This window comes from Apaloderma vittatum, unplaced genomic scaffold (genome assembly GCF_000703405.1).
Source record: "Apaloderma vittatum isolate BGI_N311 unplaced genomic scaffold, ASM70340v1 scaffold1895, whole genome shotgun sequence".
Taxonomy (NCBI): Eukaryota; Metazoa; Chordata; class Aves; order Trogoniformes; family Trogonidae; genus Apaloderma; species Apaloderma vittatum.
This window is the reverse complement of record NW_009716297.1, coordinates 95,049-118,652: the sequence shown is the minus strand read 5'-3', so window position 1 is coordinate 118,652 and position 23,604 is coordinate 95,049. Positions and strand designations below refer to the sequence as shown.

The 23,604-nt window shown below is 42.1% G+C and overlaps 1 protein-coding gene across 1 annotated transcript in view; it reads left to right on the top strand.

Annotated features, from left to right (window-relative positions):
- Positions 1 to 23,604, top strand: part of VWF (von Willebrand factor) — a 133,521-nt gene that overhangs the window by 18,125 nt on the left and 91,792 nt on the right. The window contains exons 7-16 of the mRNA XM_009869457.1: positions 1,119 to 1,335; positions 3,457 to 3,579; positions 6,119 to 6,230; positions 8,375 to 8,421; positions 11,534 to 11,670; positions 12,911 to 13,049; positions 13,654 to 13,754; positions 16,408 to 16,603; positions 17,580 to 17,795; positions 23,329 to 23,569. Of these exons, the coding sequence (XP_009867759.1) occupies positions 1,119 to 1,335; positions 3,457 to 3,579; positions 6,119 to 6,230; positions 8,375 to 8,421; positions 11,534 to 11,670; positions 12,911 to 13,049; positions 13,654 to 13,754; positions 16,408 to 16,603; positions 17,580 to 17,795; positions 23,329 to 23,569 (1,529 nt within the window). The remainder of the gene's footprint in view (positions 1 to 1,118; positions 1,336 to 3,456; positions 3,580 to 6,118; positions 6,231 to 8,374; positions 8,422 to 11,533; positions 11,671 to 12,910; positions 13,050 to 13,653; positions 13,755 to 16,407; positions 16,604 to 17,579; positions 17,796 to 23,328; positions 23,570 to 23,604) is intronic.

Below are 23,604 nucleotides of genomic sequence, written 5' to 3'. Positions count from 1 at the left end.
TTTCCCTCTTCCTTCCTCGCCCCCCCCCCCCACCCCCCCCAAAAAAAGCACAGCAACTTTTATCTCCTGTCACCTCAGACATTTGTTAAAGTATTCAAGAGTAAGGCGTTTTTACTGTGAAGTACTCTGAAGAATATGCCCCTCTCCAACTACTATGTATAACATCTGAAATATACAGCATGGTAACATGTGCTTGTATACAACACTGACAGATAAGTAGAAAAAAGTTATGCTTCGACTTTGTGGTAGGATGGTATCAGAGAATTATTTTTCCACTTAATCTAAACTCTGTCATCCTTTCAGAAAGTTGCAATGAGGACCTTATATTTGCTGAGCTGTGACATAATGCATACGTAAGAGAAAGTCTATTTGGGAGCCTCTTTTGGAGAACTTAGCCAGAAAATAAGTTTTCCTTGAGCCTTGTTTCACGTACAGCTAAGTTTCATCTTAGCTTACTGCTGCTTGAAAGGAGAGATCTCTGTACCCTGCCCCCATTTCACTGTGCAGTCATTTCCTTACACTAGCTGTCACCATGCTGTTTTAACTTATGAGAAGGGCAGAACAAATCGCTTTCCTTCTCTGGGTTATTTTTCTGAGTTAAATTGACCTGCTGTGCATTGGAGATGCCAGTGGAGAGACAGGAACATGTGGCCAGAAGTGGGAAACAAATTTTATTCCTCAAATTCTAGTCAGACTCAATCTTTCACTCTGAAACTTACTTTGTTCCCTCATTATCCAAAAGATGGTCTGCTCATTTTTCTTCTGAAGTACCCTAATCGTAGGTTCCTCTCCCTTGCTGTGCATGTCTGCCTGGTACTCCAGACACAGTCTGGTTCTTCGCTTGGGTAGGAAGCAATTTTTTTTGCTTCTCTTCATTTGCTGGCTGGGATGTTTCTTATATGACACTCTAATCAGTATATTAATGTACCTCTGTGTATATATGGATGCAGTGAATATATGGGTGTAGCTCACTAGTAGCTCTTGACTGTGATGTTAAATAATAACCATGTTATTTAACAACAGTGGTGACTGTGTGTTTGGAAAAGTTGGATATCCTCGCTTCTTCCTGAGACTAGAGTAACTCTTTTTGTCCCTTTTTCTCCTCACTTGTCCTTCAGGGCATCATGGAAACCTGCCAGCTGCTAAGAACATCTTTGATCTTTTCCCGATGCCACCATCGAGTTGATCCGGAGCCATACATGGACCTCTGTGAAAGAGACATGTGTGCCTGTACCCAAGATGTGAACTGTCACTGTTCGGTGTTCCTTGATTATGCAAGAAGCTGTGCTCACGAAGGAGTGGTTTTGGATGGGTGGCCTGAAGAGAGCTCATGCAGTAAGCTGACAGGATTATTCCTAGGCTGCTTATTCCAAATCAGATCATGCCTCTCTTGCAGATCTATATGCTGCAGCTAAAAGCAATATGTGCTTTTTTATGATGTCGATTCAAACATGGCAGATTAAAATCTGAAGTGCCTGTCACTTCCATTTATCTGCAGTGCCTTTGCTTGCTCCTTCTTTTGGCTCTCCATCACCTACTTTTTTCTAGAAGCTGTTATCCCTAAGGCAGGATTGTTTGAACCTTATATGAGGAAGATCCTGAGCTGTTACAGCTGCCACCATAGTATTCAAAATCAATGAAGACTTATTTGATACACAGAGGTACAGACTGGGATGTGTAGGTGCTATATGGTTCAGATGTGTCTTGTTATCCAGCCTGTACTTGTAAGACAGCATCCTCCGGAAAGGCATTCCCTAACCCTTTTTCAAAGGCAATTGTTTCATCCTTTGCTTGAACCAGTTACAATGAATTTGAGATATTGTCTTTTTTTAAGCCAAATTTAGTCTATGGTAGAGTTCTTGATTCTATCTTGAAATGCTGGCTTTAGTAGCCCAGTTTTGCTGAGGTCAAAGGTTCTGATTGCATCTCTGCTAAGATTTTGCAATGAGGAAGTACAAAAATTGCCTAGGATGCGTTGTGTTTATAGAGGAAAGGTCATGTTTGCACCCACCATTGATATATGCATATGCCTCCACTGGAGAACCCTGGTTGAATACATAAGTACACAAATAAATAATAACTAAAAAAATTTTCAATCCTCTGATATCATGTTCTCAATTTTTCTCATGTTTTTACATTTATACAGGAAGGACAATTTTCTCAGGATACTTATGTAAATTGATTTACTGGAGTAACCGACTGATTCATACTGACAAATCAGTAACAATTTGTAGTAAAGTCTTTCTTCTGTGGTAAAGATATTCTGTTTATTGGCTGCTGCTGAAGAAAACTGCCTTCAGATTATGGTTAGGGCAGGAAGATACTTTCACTTGTTCAGGGGATTGTACACCAGAGGAGGGTGTTATTTCTAGTGATAATCTATTACCTTTCCACTGGGATACAAAAAAGGTCTGATGAAAACTTGTCTAATTGCTCAGGGTGCAAGCCAGAGAACCCATTTTTCCTAGGGCTGTCTCAAACTCCAACTAAAACCAGAAGTGAAATGTATGCTTCTCTCTTCCTCAGAGTTTTAGAGCTCATTTCTAACCTTTGACTTCACAAAGCACGTGTTTCCTGAGTCAGGAAAAAGAGGTGTCCAGCTGCTCCATCAGGAGCCCAATTTTCCACCACCCTTCGTCTGTGCTATGGTGCTTTCTCAGGATATGATGATAGTTGCACTGGAGGCATGAAACGCTCTGCTGGAAGGGCTTTAGCGCTGGGCACGCTCTACTTGTGCCAGCTGGCACCCAAGCCCTGGAGCCACAGAGGGCAAGACCGCTCTGTTGTTACCCTCCCACCTTTTTCAATTGAGTGTTTACTGCGAAAGAGCAGGCTCTAATCGTTTCTTCCCACTCCACACCCATGTAGTCTCGCGAGGTATGTCTATGCATCAAAATGAAGGAATGGCTGTAGTGTGTACTTGTGTAATGGACTAATCTAGATAATGACAGCAGTGAAGAGAGCACAGTATGGGTGTTATCCTGTGCTGACAGTTCTCTGGAAGAAGGATGGGATTTCAGAATCTTAACTGTCTCCCAGTTCTTTCTGGAAACATGAAACAGTATAATTTCACAAATGAGTGATGTAACTGTAACCTTTAAGCAAAGATACAGAACATTCTTGTCCGTCCAAATTACCTAGATATGAGAAGCAAAACTTCTCACTGTGTTCGATTGTTCGTAATGCACTTGGCTTTAGTTTTTAAGACTCGATTTCTTAGAAAAGAGATTGGCTCTAACCTCTAAGTATTTACTACACAACCTGACAAACGATGATATTGCAGCATACTGAAAAGCAAGTGTTTCTTAAATGTTCTGCTTCTGAAAAAGAAATCATTGATTGACGAGGATATGACCTTTTTGGTGTCTTGGTTTTTCAGCCTCTGATAATTAAGGAATTTATTTATTTAAAAGTTATTGAGGAATTTGCATTTCTAATTTCTTTTAATTGTTTCAGGGCCAAGATGTCCAGTTGGCATGGAATATAAGGAATGTGTATCCTCCTGTGCCAAAACTTGCCAGAGCCTGAATATCAATGATGTGTGTCATGGACAATGTGTTGATGGCTGCAGCTGCCCTGGTAATTTATTTGCTGGGGTTACTTAGAGAGAAACATTTGGCAGTGATGCTACCTATTTTATTAGAAGAAGGAAAGCTGTGTCTTCCCTTAAATTTTCCTGAAATCAGAAATGCTTCTGTTTTCTGGGGCCATGCTCGAGAATAATCCATTTTCTATAATACTTATATGCCCCTCTATAAAAGGGCCATTTTTCAGACCCAACTGAAAAGTGAATGTTTCTGTGAAAATCAGCACCATCTAATACTCGAGGACTGCCCTTCTTTTTTGGTGAGGGACCACTTACCACTGGCATATATGCAGATTCCTTCTGAATTACTTTTGGTTAGAAGTATCCAAGCAGTGGAAGAAAAAACAGAGAATATACTGAAGGAGTTTCTTACAGAAAAACAGTACATGTAGAACTAGCACTGTAGTTCCAAATATCTTTGTGATTTTAGATGAACAATTTCACTTGTTGAATCATTTGTACAGATGAGTTTGGCTTAAGTGGGGCAGCCCAGCCACCACAGTCTGCCTTCTCTCTCTATTATACTTAAGACAATAGCAAGAGGAAAGGTTTGTTCATGGCTGCAAAGCTCTATATGCTCCGATTTTTAGGTTTTGTTTTGTTTTGTTTTTTGTTTTGTTTTTTTTTAATAGGACTATCTCTGCATTTTACTCTTCAAATCTGGACTTTGTGTGAATGCAGAGGTATTTGCTCTCCCTTTGTACCAGACACTAAGCGTGGTGGAGGTTTTCTGACAATATAATTTGGTTTCTGAAACAGGGCAGCGATGAGATCAGCCTTGTTTTAGGAGTTGTTAGTGCATTCAGAGCTCAGTAGTTTCTCTTTTAGCTGTCAATCTCTTTCTTCCTGGAGGTTCAAAGCTGTAACTCTGTGACAGAACCTGGGAAGGTGCACATGGAGGGTGACAGGTGATGTAACTAGACACAGGAGCTTATTTTGTTGTGAAGGATCTAGCTGTTATATTTGTGCAGTCATAGGGGTATTGAGAAAAGCTGGAAGAGGTGAATCCACTGGCTGCACAAGGACTCTCTATGTTTTTCCTTTGGTAGTTGCACTGGTCAGTACAGCACAGGAAAGGTCTAAGAGGACAGGAACTGAAAAGCGGAGAAAGGGGACCTTGACAGAAAGGGTACTGCAGGAAGGAGTAGATGAGTAGAAGGAACTGCATGAAAAGAAATAGCAGTCAGCAGTTTAAAGCTTTTACTGTTACTTGGTGCACAGTCAACAGGGAAGAACTTTGAGTTTCATAGATGACCAGGAGGATCTGACAGATCAATAGAGGAATTCGGGATTTAGGATGAGGATTATAAATTTGTTTAGCTTCCCTCCAGTGCTCCAAGACTAAAAAGGAGGTGTTCAATGAATATGTCTTTTTTTTCTTTTTTATTTTTTTTAAATCATTCCCTTAAATGCACCACACAGTTACTTTAATTGCTGTAAATGGAATTACTACTGCCAGGAAAAAAGGCAGACATTCTGTTTTCTTGTGCTCTCTGGAGAGCCACACCACTCTTAAATACCGGTCTTGTTTTGAATATCTCTCACTGGAAGGATTGTCTCAACAACAAACATCATTCCAGGCAGCTCTTTGGGTAGAATGGGAGAAAGGGGACTTACCTGTGTCTCACTGTCAGTGGTGACTGCTGCTGCCAGGAAAAAGGGCCAGAATCTCTACAAGTGATTGGCAGGAGTCCTTTCAAGAAGAGGGAGAAGGGTTTTCCACAAACAAAATGTTTTGCCAGAGCAGTTCTCTTTAAAACAGAGGAATATCAACTATCTCTCAACATGGGGATTGAAGATAAGGAAACTTATCCTTTCTTTTATTGCTAGTCTCCGGCAAGTCTTGTAACTTTTCTGTGCCTCCTTTTATCTTTGTAACATGAAATGCTCTATATACAGAATAGGTAATTATAGTTGTGTAATATGGAAGCCTCAGCAGCTGGATTCAAATTGGGAGGTTGGCTCTTTCACTTTTTGCTTCTGCAGAAGTTGAGAAGAGAAACCACAGTTCCACATGATAGTGTGTCTTTTGTGGTGTCCAACTTTTTTTTCTTCCTTTCCCATTTTGTCTCCTCCTTTGTCTTCTTAAAACAAATACAAAACCTGTCTGGACACCCTTTACTGCAGTCAGTGAAGTGTGTGTATTTTTCCAGCAGTCAGGTTTCTAGGCTATCTCTGATCAACCTTGATTGTGTCTGCTGTGTTTGACTTGTGTGCTTCAATGTGTATGTTTTGGAGTTTGGGATTTGCTAAGCAAAGAGCTCTTTTGGGAGCACCAGAAAATCTTCGGTCAGCACATCTGAGGGAGAGACAGCACTAGAAAGAAAGTTGACACCAGTTCCCTTGAGGCATTTTGGCAAGCCTCATTCTTTTTTCTTTCCTTCTTTTTTTTTTTCTGTCTGTGACTAACGATGGATAATAACACATATGAAGTCTTGCCAAAGTATATGAAGAACTAGAAAATCTAACTGTGTTTATGTTTGTATCCCTGTGTGTGTGGCATGTGTATCTGCTGCTACCTGATGTATCCAGAGGGGAGGCTCCTTGATGGTGAACATTGCATTGAAAGCTCCGACTGCTCCTGCATTCTCGCTGGAAAGCATTATCCTCCTGGTTTCACCGTCTCCCAGGACTGCAACTCGTGGTAAACTTTGTGTTGCTGTGGTGTGCTTGCCATTGCTCTAGTAGATAAGTACTGCACACTGGTTAGTGTCTGTTTTAGATGATCTTTCTAGAAATCTCTCTCTCTCCTTTCTTAAAATTTCCTGTACTTGGCAAAGGATCTGGTCCCTTATTGGAAATGCCAGCCCCTTCCAAGAAATGGGCTGTTCACAAAGCTTTCTCTTTTAAAAGGATATTTGATCCAATAGAACAATGTGAGGGTCATACTTCTTCAAATAGTAGAGAACTACCTGTTTCCTGTGGATAAGACAGACCAGCAGGTTCCCATGTCTAGTTAGTGTCAGTGGTGGTGTCTTTGTTTTGACTTCCTACATTTATTTAACCTTTAAACCATGTTTCTTTCCAAGAGGAGTTAACTCAAGCATGTCCTTGGAACTTTTCATCACGCTAATGAATTTTCCCAGCTGCATGGCTCACGATTTTCTTTCACTCATGAGTGCTAGCCTGAAGGGGAAGGCTAGCTGTCTAAAGAAGGGAAGGAGAATGAGTAGTGTATTCCTGATCTGGTTTTGTATAAGTGTCAACACATTTGTGGAAGAAGTTCTGACAACTCTATGCTTGGATTTTTCCAATTAGAGTACAGAAGGAGGGCTCGATGAAGGCTGCTATATGCAGGAGAAAGATGGTCTATGCATCATCACTGTTAATCAGAAGGTTTTCTTTACCTGCGCCCTATGTCACAGAATATGAGCCATAATCATGACATTAACATTTTGACTTTTCCCTGGAGCTGTCTGTAGTTTTGAGCTTAGTCACATTGTTCAACCTTAGCGCTCTTGGGAGACTGGTGCCACCTAATAGACTGTACTGTTGGAAAATGCTTCCTGTTATTCTAATTTGATACTGCTGTGGAGAATATCATTCCACTGGCTCTGCATTTACCATCTTCAATAAACTGATTCACCACAAATGCTTTTCAAGGGGTACTGAAAGGAATAAGAGGAATCTAGCATCTCTTGAAACTTAATAGATTTAGGGGTTTCTAGAATTGTCTGGCACGACATCCCACAGACCCCAGAACAAGTCATCTCAATCACTGTCAGTGTGTGTTACTGGTAAACAGTAGTGCCTGTGGGGGGGTGACACTAAATCCACCATCCAAAAACATTAAAGCAGAGAGAGTCCACCTCTTTGCACCAAGCACAGAAAGGGAAATGAAGCAAGAAGAGCGTGAGTCAGCAGTGTGCCGTCAGAGTGATGGCGGTCTGCTTTAGCAGAAGTCTGGCTGGCCAGTGAGGAAAAGGGATTATTGCTCTCCTGTGACCAACTTATGAGGCCATGACTGGAGCAGTGTGGCCAGTGCTGGACCCCCCACTGCAATAGAGAGCATTATGGTCCAGAGATAGTCTTGTGGAGGATGCTGGAGGTGATCACAACAGGGGAGTTTATGACGTGAGGAGAAGCAAAGTGAAATAGATTGGTTTAAAGGCTAATGGGGGAACTTTCACTGCCTAAAGGTAGGTAGTAAAGAAGACAGGGCCATATTCTTCTCAGAGGCAAATAGCGAAAGAGCATGAAGCAATGGACACAAATTGCAGCCAGAAAAACTCTGTTTAGAGATGAGAAAAAAATTATTCTCCTGAGACAATATAGCACTGTGACAGCTGCCCATAGAGGCCATGGGACCTCATCGTGGAGAAATCTAAACTCAAATGGACCATGTTCTCGGCCATCTGAGCTACCTTTGAAGTTCATTTCTTTGAGTTGGGGGCTGTAGTATATGATTTTTCTGGAGGTCCCTTCAAACATTTTTTTCCTATGATTCTGTTGTATTAAGAGAAACTCCTTGAGAACTGCATTGAAAACTCATTACACATCAGTGGAATGTAGTTGAAAACTCCATTAAACACAGAGCTTTGGTGGGGGAAAACAGAATTTCTTGAGTTTTGCAACCATTCCAGCTTGTATTACCAGCAGTTGCTGTCAAATTATGGTAAGAAGGGATATATATATTAAGAAACAAGGTTATGGGAGATGCAAAAAATATTGAGGAACAGTCTGATTTCCCTGAATCAGGGGATCATGTTTCAATTATTTGTGAAAAAGTTGCGACAGAAGATTTGAATTCATGTACTCTTGCCTAACTTGTCATGATATGTTTCCCAGCATTTGTCGACGTGGCACCTGGATCTGCAGCAATGGGGAATGCCCAGGTATGTTGGCTCTACTCTTTTCAGGTTATGACAAGTAAGCCTTGCCTACCTCCCTCCTATTTACATCCCACTTTTATTTTTTCTTCCACACAAAAAATGAATCTTTCTTTGTCTTTGCTTGCTCCAGTGCAATCCAGATTGAGACAAGCCAGACATTGTGCTATATGGTTTATGTGTAACAATGAAAAATCTTGTTTTGTGGGAAGAGTGGTTCCTCTTTTGATTACTTAGCTTACCAAGATGTAACAATCTGAACATTCAGAGGATTGACTTCTGGGTAGAGGAACACTGCTGGGTTTCTTTGACCAAGTATCATTCCCTATTTGACTGTCTGAATCAGCATACTTGATGGGACAATTTGAAGTATTTGGAGTAGATCAGATCACTCTTAATACTTCATGACTTTGAGCCCTAATGGTCAGTGCAGGAAAACTCACTGTCTAAAATGCAGAATCAAGGACATAGCCACAGCTGATATTTAAAAAAAAATGTTTCAGGTAATGGGCAGCAACAAGTTTACAAACAAGAAATAGGTCTTTTTCTAACTGCAGTTTTTTACCTAGGTTATAGCTCTTGATGTCCTTGCTTTCTGAGCTACTACGAATACTGTGTAAACTCAAAGTAGTACCATTAGGGGTTTTTTTTGTTATTTTTTTCCCTATGAACATGTTTGTCAGGACAAGTTTCTTTTATATTGTGGAAATGAATTACCTAGCTGTGAGTTTGGTAATAAAGCTGGGTGCCCAGCTGGAGGTAAACCTTTAGAAGGCAGTGCTGTGTCAGCCAACTAGCAATAGCTGGCTAGAACTAGCAAGAAGCTCTGAAGCTGATATCATAATTAAATTAATTATGAAGGCAGTAGGTTTCAGGAAATCTCATGGGATGCATTATACCAAATGGAGGAGACAAAGGGACCCATAAGAAGAGGCTTTGCCACAGGAAAGAAATTTCCCTTTCAGGAGCAATGCCAAAGGGCTGCGACTTGTCTTGGTTAGCAGTCCCTCACTTTCCATGCTGCAAACCCATCCTCTTGGTTCCTAGTTTCAGAGAATGCCCTGGAAATCAAACTGTATGCAATATGGTGGGTTATGCCTAGTTTTCTTTAAATCTGCTCTCCACATCTGATAGCCAGTTAATTGACTTTGAAGTTTAGTAGAGTAACACTTGTTTTACCTTTTTCCAAGGTTAATTGAAGAGAAAGTGGGATTTCGAGGGTAAACTAGTAAATACCAACCTGTCTTACTCTCCAGGAGCTGACAAACTTTCAGCAGGTGCTGGACTTTTCTTGGGGCAAGTTGGAGATGTGCAAGGCTGAGAATATTCAGGATCTGTGAGGTCATGCTTTAATACAGGCTGGTTTAAGACAATTAACACTGAAGAGGGAAATGTTGAAGAGGGAAATTTCCACTTGATGTTCATTAGACAGGTCTTACATGGACTCAAAGGCAATGAAGAGAGAATAACTCATAGGATTCACCTACTGGCTTGTAACATTTAACCTTTCTCTGTCCTTTGTCAGTGGATTGCCAACGTAGGCCCAGCAGCTGAATTTTGTTCTGGACAAGGAGATCTCTGCCCTCCTCATTTGCCATTGCAACATCTCTAAGTGTGATAATCTTCTCATATGAAAGATTTTCTTCGCAAGATCTATGGAGCTGTAGCCTCCCCATGTGTTTGCAGGGACCCTAGCATAACTGGTTACTAAATCCCAGTTGTGGCATCTGACTACTGTCTTCCGGGAAATTAAAAGCCACAATTTACCAAAATGTTTTAAGATATTTATATATTTAAGTAGCCTCTTTTTCTAGTAGAGGGATAGGCAATCCAGACTTTCACATTAATCTGTAGAGATTTTTAGACTTTATTTTGTAGAATATTCTGTAGAATATTCTGTAGAATATTCTTTAGACTTTAGACTTTATTCTGTAGAGACTTTAGCAATTGTAACTGTAGAATTATTTTTAACTTTATGCTATTTAATTAAGATAATGGTTCAGAGTGAAATCCAGCATAAAATATGCCCTTGGAATGATTGTATTCCATCTCTTCATTCTGATAAAGTATTTTTACTTTATTATTAGAATTACGTTGGTATTCAAAGCAACCCAACAAAGGAAACCTTTTGGGGGCTGCATTCAAGGAGGCCAAGGTGCAGAAGGCTTTCAGATACTGTTGCCTTCATAAAACCATACTGCAATGCTCTAAAAAAACCCCGTAGAGAGACAGAGACGGGACTCGCAGTGTGCCAAGACACAGTTGTAAAAGACAGACTGAGAATGAGGTGCCTCTCCAGAAGAGCACAGCAGAAGTGAGAGCCCAACAAGTCTTGTTGCAAAATTTGATTTTTCAGCTCTAAAAACACCTGCACACTGCAGCCCAATCCATGGGTGCAGACATGCATCACTGGGCTAAGTAAAAGTGAATTTAATGTTACGTCAAGATGTTGCAAGCTCCTGTGTAGGGATAAAGAGGCAAAATGGCCTAGTGTATGGAGTGTGTGACTAGTGCTGGGTAACCCTGAGTGTCTTTCCTGGCTCTGCCAGTCTTAGGCATTAGTACTTCCATTCTCTGTGCCTCAGATTCCCTACTGTGTAAAAAAGGGAAACTTAATTCCTACGTAAAAGAGAACATGGGTTGCTGTTTAAAATTGGTAAGTGATGAATGATGTTGGCACTAAGGTACTGTGTATGACCTAGCCTGTGGAGAGCTTTGAGTGACTGCACTGAATTTCCAGGGGCCAGTGAGGTCTTATACTACAGAAGGATCAAATGCACTTCAGTGCAGAGAGCTGAGCCATGCGCTGATGTCCTCATGATTGTCTGTTTGAAACATTATATAGGCTCTTCCGTAGGTATAAATATCAGCTCGAGGGTGATTTATACCATGTTCCCCAGCTTTTGTTGGTGTGTCTGTTACTACTGGTAATGACTTACAGGAACAAATAGTGAGATAAGCATCTCGCTGATGCTTTTTGATCTGCAGGGATCTTGGGCCTTGTTTGACCTGCTCCACTGGGCTGCTCTCTCATCCTGGTGGCTTGAGGAGATGGAGACAGGCAAGATATCTCTCCCAGTTGGCACTGGGGAGATTGATGGCTCTTTGCGTTTTTCAGGAGAATGCTCTGTCACCGGCCAGTCACATTTCAAAAGCTTTGACAACAAGTATTTCACCTTCAGCGGGATTTGTCAGTACTTATTTGCCAAGGACTGTGTGGAAAATTCCTTTTCTGTGATCATCGAGACAATGCAGGTAACAGCAGCCCTGGCTGGTGCCTCTGCGCATGCTCATGGGAGAAGAGCGTGAAGGGCTGTGGGGGTGTGATATGAATTGCAGATGTGCAGGCCAACAAAAGTAATTTTCCTATGGAAATAATTAGTTTAAATAACAGTCCTCCTCTTTAGTTAATAAATGTTTTGCTTCTCCTTGCTGCCATTCCCAGGAGCCTACCTGGAGACTGAGATTCATAATGAGGTTTGGAGAAGGAGTGTTCACTCCATCTTTGTCAGCTTGAACAAACAAATGCGGAGGAGGGTGCGCCCCTTGCCAAGCACCCTGCAGGCTGGTGCCTGGCTAATGCCTGGGGAGAAGACATTGCCCCAGACACTGAGGAGGGTGCACTGGCAGGGTAGTACCTTGGGTTGCTTTTCCATTAAGTCATGTTGGCCAATGATTTCTGTTGCTCACTAGCTGGCTGAGCAGCTCCTGACTTTCCTCACTGTCCCCCCTGATGGATGAGGGAGAGGCAGGAAAGGGAGCCAGGCTGGTGTGGGGAGGGAGGGAAGGAGACCCTGGAGAAGAGGGAGTGTCACAGGGAGGTTAACCCGGTTGTGAAATTAAGTGACCGATCATGCATGGGAATAGGTGGAGGAACTGAAGGTGGGGAGAGGTATGATGGAGTCAAGAGACTGACGGGAGTGGAGTATAAGCCTGGCTCGCAAAATATGAGAAGGCTTTCTGGAGGAACAGGTGTGTGACGGTCCTATGCACCATCTACGTCTGTACCCTGCGTTTGAAAGCTCTGATAACACAGCTCTGAGGTCATCTGCGCTTGGGAACTTGCAGAACAGGTTTCCACTGAAACTTCCCCTTCGAAACCAGGGAGGACACCTCGGGCAGGGGAATGTGTCATCTTCATCTGCCTAACACACAGACAGGAAAACAAATAGCAGAGGAATCTTGGGCAATGCTGTTCCCCAGGCTGGTGGACCATGGTGGGCAGAGTGCCCTTCCTGCCCCTGCCAGCATGGGCTGCTCCTGAGGCTCTGGTGCAGGGCTCAAGGATTGCTTTCCAGGCCCTGAGATGAGGAGCTGCTGATTGCTCCCTGTTGGTGTGATTAGCAGGATACAGGATAAAAAGGCTGCCAGCCTGATGTTTTTGGGATGCAGACACTAGATCCATAAAAGGCCGAAATGCCTTCTAGGGGCCTGGGTCTATGTCACCCGTAAAGTAAAAGCTTAAGGTTTGAGGCAAATATTCTCTGTTCTGTAGTGTGCAGATGATCCTGATGCTGTGTGCACTCGCTCAGCTTCTGTCCGAATCCGGGATATGGACAACAGCCTCATTAAAATGAAACATGGAGGAGGAATTTCACTGAATGGACAAGACATACAGATCCCTTTGCTACAAGGTGTGTTTGCATGAGTTAACTCTGCCACTGAAGGGGTCCTACTCTCACTAGTGCTTTCTGACATGTCTTAGACCTGTTCAATCAAAAAGTATTTTCAATACTGAATCCTTACTTGCAGGGTCTTCCAGAAGCTCTCTTATTTCAGCTTCTCTCCATGCAGCCAGCACACCTTGGCTTAACTCCTCTAAAATCAGGAGAATTAAGCTGATGTGGATTTACAAGGTGTGATCCTGAAAGCTGCTGCTCATTTGTGCTTTTAAATTTTTTTTTTTATTTTTTATCTAGGAGCTTGAAATCCCTCCAGATATTTTGCAAAATGTCACATTTGATACCTTAGGTTTTACACAACGTGCACATATCCTCTCTTAGGGCTCCCAAGTGCTTTAAAACAGGGCCTATGAGACCAGTTCATGCAGATGTAAGCTGTCAAGCAGGCGCAAAGCCTGGGAAATGTGAAATGGGTATTGCTGGGACTCCTTGCTTTGTCAGACCTGCATGCCCGGGGCCAGCCACTCTGTTGGCTTGTTCAGCACAACACAGCAGTCCCAGGCAATGAAGCACCGTGTCCTGGGTTGACTGACTAGTCCTTTGCGGTTGTTTTAAGGTGACCTCCGTATCCAGCGCACAGTGAGGACTTCAGTTCGCCTTACCTATGGGGAAGATTTGCAGATTGACTGGGATGGTCATGGTGAACTCCTAGTGAAGGTGCTCTTTCTGTCTGTTTTATTTCTGCTTTTTGCCCACTATCTCATCCCATCCAAACACATACAAAGATTTTCTTGTCTGAAGTAAAAAATTGCTGTGTGTTGCATGTTAGAAATGCCGTTCTCTTTTGCTACCCCCAGAGCAATATACAGGTCCTTTTGTATTCCAGAAACAAATGGTTTCATCCTACAGCAGCTTGATAGCTTTTTCTTTTTCTTCTTTTTGTGGAATGACAGCCGTTATTAACCATGAATAGTTTTGTGTTTTGTTCAGCAGATACCCTCCAAACTGGATTTCTGCTTTCATTTGCTTTGACTGTCCTGTCTAAATCAATGGATTTTTATGACTTTAAGGGAAGAATATGGCTCCAGGGACACAGTTACTCATAATTTCCAGGAAGAATCAATTAACTCATGGAGATATGGTTCATACTGCTTCTACTGTGAGGAATGTTTAAAGTCACCCTCGATTAACAATTAGGGTTTATCTGTGTTGCAGACTGCAGCAGGATATAGAAATACTCAAACAGGTTTAAAAGAAATGAGCTGGAAGGGAAACAGAATTCTGCAACAACAGAATGCTTTACATAAGCTACTTTGCCTGTGTGTTAAAAGTTGCAGAATGTTTTTCAGTGCAGAAAAGCCTGTGAGGGAAGAGGTGAGGATTAATTGCTGTGAAACAGTCTCCTGATAGCTGATAAACTATCACGGCTTCTTAGGCTAAGCCATCTACTGCCCACTTTTGCTCATACGAGAGGCTGTTTTCTTTCGATCGGTAGGTCTTGGGGACTGCAAGTGTTGTTCCTGAGGGTGTGCTGCTGCTTCCTGGTGTGATGACCTACAGGCTGCGGGTGCTAAGTCAGGCTGACTTGCTCCCACTTCGTGCTGGGAAGCTGCAGACCTGCATGCTCATGCTGTGTTTTCATGGACCGGGTGCTTAACCACAGCCCTGCTGCCTTTGAGCCCCACTTATAATAGGGGATCTGCAGTTGAGATGGTTTTGCCAAGACAGCCAGTTTTCCTGCAGTTTTGATATCAAGCAGTGAGCACTGCCCTCTCTGAACCATGGCATTGCTTTTGCACTCTCCTCTCCTGCCCCAAAATCTACCTTAAATGTCACGTCTGACACAGTGTAAAGGTTCATGAAAACTGGTTCAGAAGTGAGTACATGGATTGAAAAGACAACAAAGAACAAAGGTGAAGAATAACTTTAGAAAGCATCCATGGTTTTGTTGTTGTTTCTATCTAGCCTGTATCTCTGTGCTCCAAGGGTCCTAGAAGTTGATTTGGGGCTGAGAATCATTCAGTCCCTTGGCACATCTCAAGAAGTCTGGGCTTTCCTCAATATTCCGAGTATTTTTCTGCCTACGTGGAGACCCATGTAGCCTGGCAAATTCTTTCTTACAGTTAAAACAAATCTAATTTTCTGCTTCAGATCCTCTACCCATATAAGCAGTGGAATTTTCTCCAGTCTGCATTTATTCAGTTCTGCTCCGAGCTCCTTCCCTTGCTGGGTATCTAAAGCATCTTTTTAATTGCTTTTGGAGAGTTATTTTATGTTGGATTTGTGGACTGACTTGTTGCCAAGTATTTCTAACAATTGGAGGAAGTGATACACTTCCATTACCTTGGCTGGACTTCTGGTAAAAATTCTTCCTATGTTCCTCAAGAAGGCTTCCCTTTCTGTGACCACTTAATATTTGTGATTTGAGCTTCCATAAAAAAATACATTAGAATTTGGATTTGTATGAGTCATTGTCCGTCTGCAGAGTATGTGGAACAAGTAGCTTCCTTGGCTATTTGAGTAATAAGGATATAGATCCTCTAATCATGGTTGTTCTTTTGATGCTCCATATTTACTCACTGACCACTGTATTTGAATGGAAGATAATATTAGGTTATGTTTTGGAGGATGCTTTTATTTTTAATTCTAGAGAAAACTGTCTTAAAAATCTGTTTTTCTAGCTTTTTTTGTTCTGTTTCACTGGCTAGAATAAGGGAGAGTAAAAAGTACATCTGCCATGTGGGTTGTTTGCAATACTGCTTTCAGGGCATCATAAGTTTCTCCAGACAGGAGGAAGGTCTAATGTGAGGTAATGTAGCTTTAGGGATAGTAGTCTCTTCCTTATCTTATTAATGGTCTTTAATGTTGAAGGAAGCAACTCTAACGGTGCTTCTGTTTTGTGATGACACTATTCCTTTAAACTTCCTTCATCGTCAAATTTTCTTTTAAAATGTAACATGGTTTCAGGTGCAGTATCTTGTTCCCAATTACCAACGGAAGTATAATAATCTCACTATATTAAAAATGCAACCCCCCATGTTGCCCTGTTCAGTTACATGAATGAAAGGGAAAAATAGGAAAAGACTAAACTGGAATGCTGATCAAGGCACAAAAGTAATCCATTTCTCTTCTAGTCACCTTCAGTTACCATCTGAAATTATCACTGCACTGTGCAAAAATTTTCCTGCTGCTGCTAATAGCAGCATTTTTATTAGAAGCTTAAAAATGTAGTACGATGAAATTGTGTCTATAGTATTTTAATGTCTATTTGAGAATTTATTTAATTGTGTATGGTTCATTCTTTAGTAAACCTTACTGTACAGTGGTGAGCTGTTCTGGAGGATGACAAGCCTAATGTTATGTTTCTTAGCTGTCTCCAGTTTATTCTGAAAGGATGTGCGGACTGTGTGGAAATTACAATGGTAACCAAGGGGATGATTTTCTTGCACCTTCTGGCATGGTGGAAGCACTTCTGGAAGATTTTGGAAACTCCTGGAAACTCAATGCGGACTGCCAAGACTTGTTAAAACAAGACAGTGATCCCTGCAATCTCAATCCTCGATTAGGTACTGAACTCCATCCAAAATTAACACATGCAGCAAATTATGATCTTCCATTTTACATAATAATAGCAAATAAAAATAAATAAAATAATAATACAGTGGAAGAAAAGAAGCTAATGTTGCTTACGTTACTAGTAGGGTGTCTGAAATACCTGTTTGAAAAAGTCAAAATAACAAGAAAAAAAGTCAGAGAGAGACACTGATTTATGTAGGCTTCCTAAGGAAAATGTAATGTTTCGTGCAAATTTTTAAAAAAGTGAACGAATCAGTAGTGTGGGGTCATTGTGCTGCTGAGTTTGAACACAGTCAGAGTTAGACCATCACAGCCACAGCACAAACTTGTGCCATTGAAAGTACTCCTACAGGTGATAGCAATATTATGTTTATCCTCTAGTTGGACAAAACACCTGTTGTCTGCACCCCTCTGTACATCCACCTTACATGCTTTTCCTGATCCTTAGCCTCCCTTCTCCCTTCTTTTATTGCATTGCAACAGATACCCTAGGCAAGGGGGGAAATTCTCAGGGGAAATTTTTATTTTTTTTTTTCCACCGGGGTTACAGCAACCTCTGTCTGGGAGGAGCAAACACACAGAAAATTTAATGGCTGTAGATCTGAGCAGGCACTGGTGATTAGTGAGTGTAGTGCAGTCTAAAAGGTTTAATTTTGCAAATATAAAAAGCAGCAGAAAGCAGAGGCCCTGTAAAAGGAAGTACAGCACCAGAAATAGTGGTAACAGAATATAAAAGCATTACTTTTCCTTGATTTGTTTTACTAGTGAAGCATTATTCTTTTTGTGGAGCACATGACCTATAAGCTATGATGCTATCTATGCCTACTTGATCCTGTTTTATTCTTCTGTGGTTTTTTGGTTATTTTGTTTTTAGAAAAGGAAAAGAAAATACTTGCTGTGGCTCCCCTAGCTTTTCTTGAATGCCACTGACTGGTTCAGTGCAAGCATGTCATTTTTTTTTTTCAGCCAGATATGCTGAGGAATCCTGCTCAATTCTGATGTCTTCCACATTTGAACCCTGTCACCACAAAGTCAGTCCTACTCCCTACGTGAAGAACTGCCGCTTTGACGTTTGCTCCTGCTCCAACGGCAAGGATTGTCTGTGCTCTGCTATTGCTAATTATGCAGCAGCCTGTGCTAGGAAGAGCATCCTGGTCCAGTGGAGAGAACCTGACTTCTGCCGTAAGTGAAGTGATCTAAAACCCACTTGTTTTCCTTGTCTTGAAGGAGTTCCTTGGCCATGTCAGATGAGAAATGTAGAATGAGATCATTTCTGCAAGGTGCCAAGTATTTCCTGTGGAAACTGATGAGAGAGTATGTCTTTCCTCCAGTCTAGCAAGGATGCAAAAACTGTCTGCAGTGACTGCTCAGCACTGGGGGAGAGAAGCAGTCATCTGACATACCTCAGCAGAGCATTTCACTGGATTTCCATTTTCAGCTGTGTTTAAGTTTCAGCTACTCACCTGGAAACTTTCTGACTCTCCCAGATTAGGAATCTCTAAGTGATTTGTAGTGATGTATGAATAGCTTTTTTGGTACTTCCTTCTTTTGAGACCCAATCTTCCTGGCTCCTGACCTCGTCAAACTCCTGATTTAGCCAAAGCTGGGGGTATGGAGGAAGCACAAAGGCAAATAGTCAGTGAAGTGGTATCATAGAAGAGAATCATGTGAGTATAGACAAAATTATATTAAAAGTGATGTCTGGCTGTCTTGTGGTACCACTCCTGCTCATAGGAGGGCTAACACAGCAGATTGCCTAAGGTCTTGTCCAGACAAGTTTTGAACATCTCCAAGGATGGAGATCCTGCAACCTCTCTGGCAATTACTTCTCTTAGCAGTTTGATTATCACCCTGTCAGTGCAGAGGTCTGAGATCTACGTCAGATCCTATTTCATGTACACCATTCAGCTAGTGGGTGAACATAATTTTTTCTAATCACATATGAGCTCCTTTTCCATCTTCTCCTTGTAAATTCTAGTGTGATGTGACAGCTGGTTCAAGATGAGGTCTTGAACCTTGATCAACAGGCTGTGGGTGGCACCATGGAATGGGGCAAAAATGAGCTTTATCGATAGCATTTTGTGTAGACATTTAACTCCTATCAGAGTCAGGCAGAGTTGACTTTTGAATTCTGCTGAGAAGTGTTTGCAGGATGCCACCTGTAATAAGTGCAAACTCTGGTTGAAAAGCTTGTAAGAAAAGCTGAGATTTTGCAAGAGGATAGAGGAAAAATTCATACTGCAGTTTTGGGTTACAGAGGAATAGAATGTTTTTGCACAGCAAAACTTGAACAACTTTGCTATTAAGGAAAGACAATTGAAAAATTTGGGGAAAAGCATGTGTTCTTGGCTGCCTTCCAAATCTGTTCTGCTTCTCCTTCCTGAACAGGGGGTGGGAAAAATATTTATAAACTGAGTTTGTAGAAAAGAGAGTTCATTAGACTTCTACCTGGTAGGTGTACACCTGTACCTGTAAGGTCAGTGATTACAGCTTCTGCAGGCTGGAGAATGAGAACAAAACCAGTTTATGTTAAACTGCTGCAAGGTTTCATAATATTTTACCTAATTTATGTAAATGTTCAGATAGTGGAACAGTAATGTAATAAAGATCCTTTTAAAAATGTGCAGGTCTGGAGGCTGAAAGAGCGAGCAGCGATAATGCACCATAATTCTTTCTGTAATTGAACAAGTCAATTTTCACAATTAATCTTTAATAGTGCAGAGCTGCTTCCTCCTTTTTGTGCATTACAGAGCTCTTTATGCTCTCATAAAGTGACGATTTCCCTGATTGCAGATCCATCATCCCCCATTAAATAATCTGATGCCCTAGACATCTCCTGTCACATGAAGGAGAACAATCCCTCTATTAATGGGCTTGAGACGTGAATGTGCAGGTTGCGTAATTTGTGCTGATGGTCCAGTGCAATGAACACGTGCTCTGCTCCTGCCTTGGTCAACAGAGATTCAATTTCTTGGGAAATGACTTGACAGAAGCAGTTTGCTTGATTTGAAGTGGATAAGTGGCAGGGAGGTAAGTCATTAGTGTAGCAGAGCATTTCTGCTGTGTCTCAAGTGCATTCATCTACTAGATCTTTGAAATTATTTTAGTTGCAGGTTGATTGCATAAAAGCTGACTCATAACCCTGCAGCCCACCATGAATAAGCAACAGAGCTAATCCCTTAATGCTGCATGGGAGAAGCAGATAGCCCTTCACAGTATGGCCTATTTCTCTTCCGTACATACATGTGAAAAAAAAATGGGCAAAAGTTTGGATGGCTGGGCTTGAAGAATTGTGGTGAATGGAGTTAAATCCAGCTAGTGGATCATCATAAATGGTGTTCCCCGGGGCTCATTATTGGGGCTGGCTCTGTGTAGTATCTTGATCAATGATCTGGATGAGAGAATTGGATGCACCCTCAGTAAGTTTACAGATGACAGCAAGTTGGGTGGAAATGCTGATCTGTTTGAGGATAGGAAGGCTCTACGGAGGGATCTGGACAAACTGGATCAATGGGTGGAGGCCAACTGTATCAGGTTCCACAAGGCCAAGTGCCGGGTCCTGCACTTTGATCGCAACCCCAGGCAATGCTACAGGCTTGAGAAAAAGTGGAAAGCTGCCTGGCAGAAAAGAACCTAGGGGTGTTGGTCAATAGCCAGCCGAACATGAGCCAGCAGTGTGCCCAGGTGGCCAAGAAGGTCAAGAGCGTCCTGGCCTGTATCAAAACTAGTGCAGCCAGCAGGACTAGGGAAGAGATTGTCCCAACGTAGTCAGCACTGATAAGCCTGCACCCTGAATCCTGTGTTCAGTTTTGGGCCCCTCACTACAAGAAAGACATTGGAGCGTGTCCAAAGGAAGGCAACAAAGCTGGTGAAGGGCCTCAAGAAGAAGTCTTGTGAGTGGCTGAGGGAACTGGGGTTGTTCAGTTTGGAGAAAAGGAGGTTGTGGGGAGACCTTATTGTTCTCTTTAACTACCTGAAAGCAGATTGTAGCAAGCTGGGGGTCAGTCTCTTCTCTGAAGTAACAAGTGATAGGGTGAGAAGAAACAACCTCAAGTTGTGCCAGCAGATTATTAGGAGTGCTACTGGATATTAGGAAAAATTTCTTCACCAAGAGGGTTGTCAAGCACTGGAACAGGCTGCCAAGGAAAGTGGTTGAGTCATCATCCCTGGAAGTATTTATAAGACACATAGATGTGGTACTTAAGGACATGGTTTAGAGGTGGACTTGGCAGTGTTAATGTCATGGTTGGACTTGATCTCAAGGGACTTTTTCAACCTAAATGAGTCTATGGCCAGTGTGTGTGTGTATATGTATGCATTGTTTTGCGTCTAAAAGCCAGTCAGTGAACCGGTCCCTAGATATTTCTTCAGGTTTTAGGACCTCTTGATAAGTCCACTGTTTTCTTTAATGTGGTGGTGCTGGCCTAGTCTTTGCATGGTTTCTGTGAGAGGATTTGTATGGGATAAACCCAAGAGTGCTGGAGTGGGGAGTAGAGAATTAAGAGCAGGCTCAGAGCAGCATTTGAGGGTGGCTACATGGCATGGTGGAGCTCAGCATGCTGGCTGCTGCTGGTGGAGCAGCTGTATTAAATCTAGTCTTCACAGGGTGTGTCTTCACCCAGAACTTCTGAGCTAGGTGTTATTGAGTTTTCACTTTGTGCTACCCAAGAAACTGGTGAGGATTTGTCTCTTTCACTGTGGGTTGAAAACACACCTACAAGAAGCTGGATAAACTATCTGATGGATGCGCATTTTTCCAATGCTTTGCCACTATTTCCCAGCTTCAGAGCACAGCATTGAGCTGTTTTGGTTTTATAACAGGCATCTGTAGAGACTCGATGCACCTTGCCTTTTCTTCTCATTTTCCTGGCAATAACGGGATGTTGTTCTTTTAGTGACAGTGTATTGCAAAGTGTAGAGATAACTTGGAGTGTGAATATCTCATTGGGTAGCGTAACTGGAAAAATAGGAGCTGTTTCTAAAATCTTAGGAAGTGTGTGGGCAGGTAAGATGTGTTACAAAACTTTAGCTAAGAAAGGAATTCACTGTAAAGTTGTCCCTGTGGGCAGGGAATGTTGCCACTGACTAGAAAGTAGGGCAGGATGTTGGCCTCAGTTATCCTATCCTTTTTGAATCCTGAAATTCTAGTAAATGTGTGTACCCACCTGAAATCTACCAGACTGATTCCTTGATTCCAGAGGTTCCTGTGTAGCATAACATAGTTTTGGCTGAGGCTTCACAGTTGTTCTGCTTGCACATGCCTTTAATGATGGAAATTACTTTTAAAATGGTCCTCAGCTCTGCTTAGTGTTTTATTTACTGCAAAGACTGTGTTTATGTAAATTAGAAGCACTGTTCTGTGAATAGCTGGCAAAGACTCCTATAACTGTGAGTAAAGAACTTTGCTCTGAGTAAGGCTTTGAGTCACCTTAGATGCCTGTGGGCTGGATCTTCAAGGACTTGCACTCTGATGTATAGGACTTCAGGTGCCCCAAGAGAATTTGGGCAGATGTTGGTGCACCCATGCTTCTCCTCAGGAAGTAGAAGTAATTCTCTATTTCTGAAGAATTTTGTGAAGGTAAGCATTAAATTGCTTAGCAGGTAAACCTTGCTTTATTAGCCTCAGTGTTAGTTCAGCTCTCCTAGCACCTGGGCAAGGTTGCAGGGCTGTAGCCTTGCTATAGTTTTTCTTTTACTGCCATTGCTGCTGCAGTTCCCAGGATTGTGTGCTTGCAGAAGAGAGGTCAGGGATTACTGGGTCATTCTGCAGGGATGACAGGTGGAAGGAAGAGCTTTCTCTCTAACGCCTTGACCTTGGTTTTAGCACGGTACAAATGTCTCAACTTTTATTTGCAACTTCTTCCCTCACTCGGCTGAACATTCTACTTCATCACCTTACAACTCTGGCCGTTTGCTTTGGAAAGTTGCTATGAACGACGGGTTTTGTAAAGCCCGGCCATCAGGAGGCCTGTTAAAAAGCCCTTGATATTGTTTTCTCGTCTTCTGAAATGCTTTGTCATAGGTGCCACCTAGTGCCGATGCTGATGTATGCAGAGGAGATAGTCCGGCAGCGCCGAATTTGAGGCAAAGTGGGGGTTTTATAAACAAAGACAAAATGACTCCAAAGGCCATAATTAGGTGTCCATAAAAAATGAATTAATGGCCCAAAATCGTTAGTACCCAAGCTTTAGCTTCATGATCACTAAATGGCTTCATTATCTGCACCTATTTCTGCAGAAATCACTTCTAGGGTGTGAGGCTTTAGACTACTGCAGCACCTGCTTACCAAGGCAGAAACCCACATTTCTACTTACTTTGAGCAAATTGTTCAAAGCCATATTGGGGAGGAAGAGAAGTATGAATGTGTACATGATGCTTGTAACAGATGTTGGACAGAGCCCCTGTTTTTCACTCTGGATGAATTTTTGTGGATGAATATCCCTTGCAGGAGTTTCAGTAGGATCCCAGCATTTATTTGGAACTGCATATAGTAAGGTTTTGCTTCTGTATACATATATAAGCAGTGCCCTCAGCATCACTGGTGCAGAGTTAAGGAGAGACAGTGTAATACAGGCCTCCATTGATGAATAAATTGAGTAAATACATTTTAATCCCCAGTTTTCCAGATTGGTTTAGGCAGCTTAAAGAAAAAGCTTAAAGAATAGTTGGCACTGGATCAAATGCCAGTCTACCTGACATGCACATCATTCAACAGCAATGACCTGTCCTGAAGGCCAAGTGTACCAGCAGTGTGGGACTCCGTGTAACCAGACCTGCAGATCCCTGTCCTACCCAGATGAGGACTGTGATGAGCTCTGCATGGAAGGATGCTATTGTCCCCCTGGGCACTACCTGGATGAACGTGAGCAGTGCGTGCCAAAGTCCCACTGCTCCTGTTACTATGACGGTGAGATCTTTCAGCCAGAGGACATCTTTTCGGACCATTACACCATGTGGTAAGCGCAATGTTCATAGCTCATCCCTATGTGCC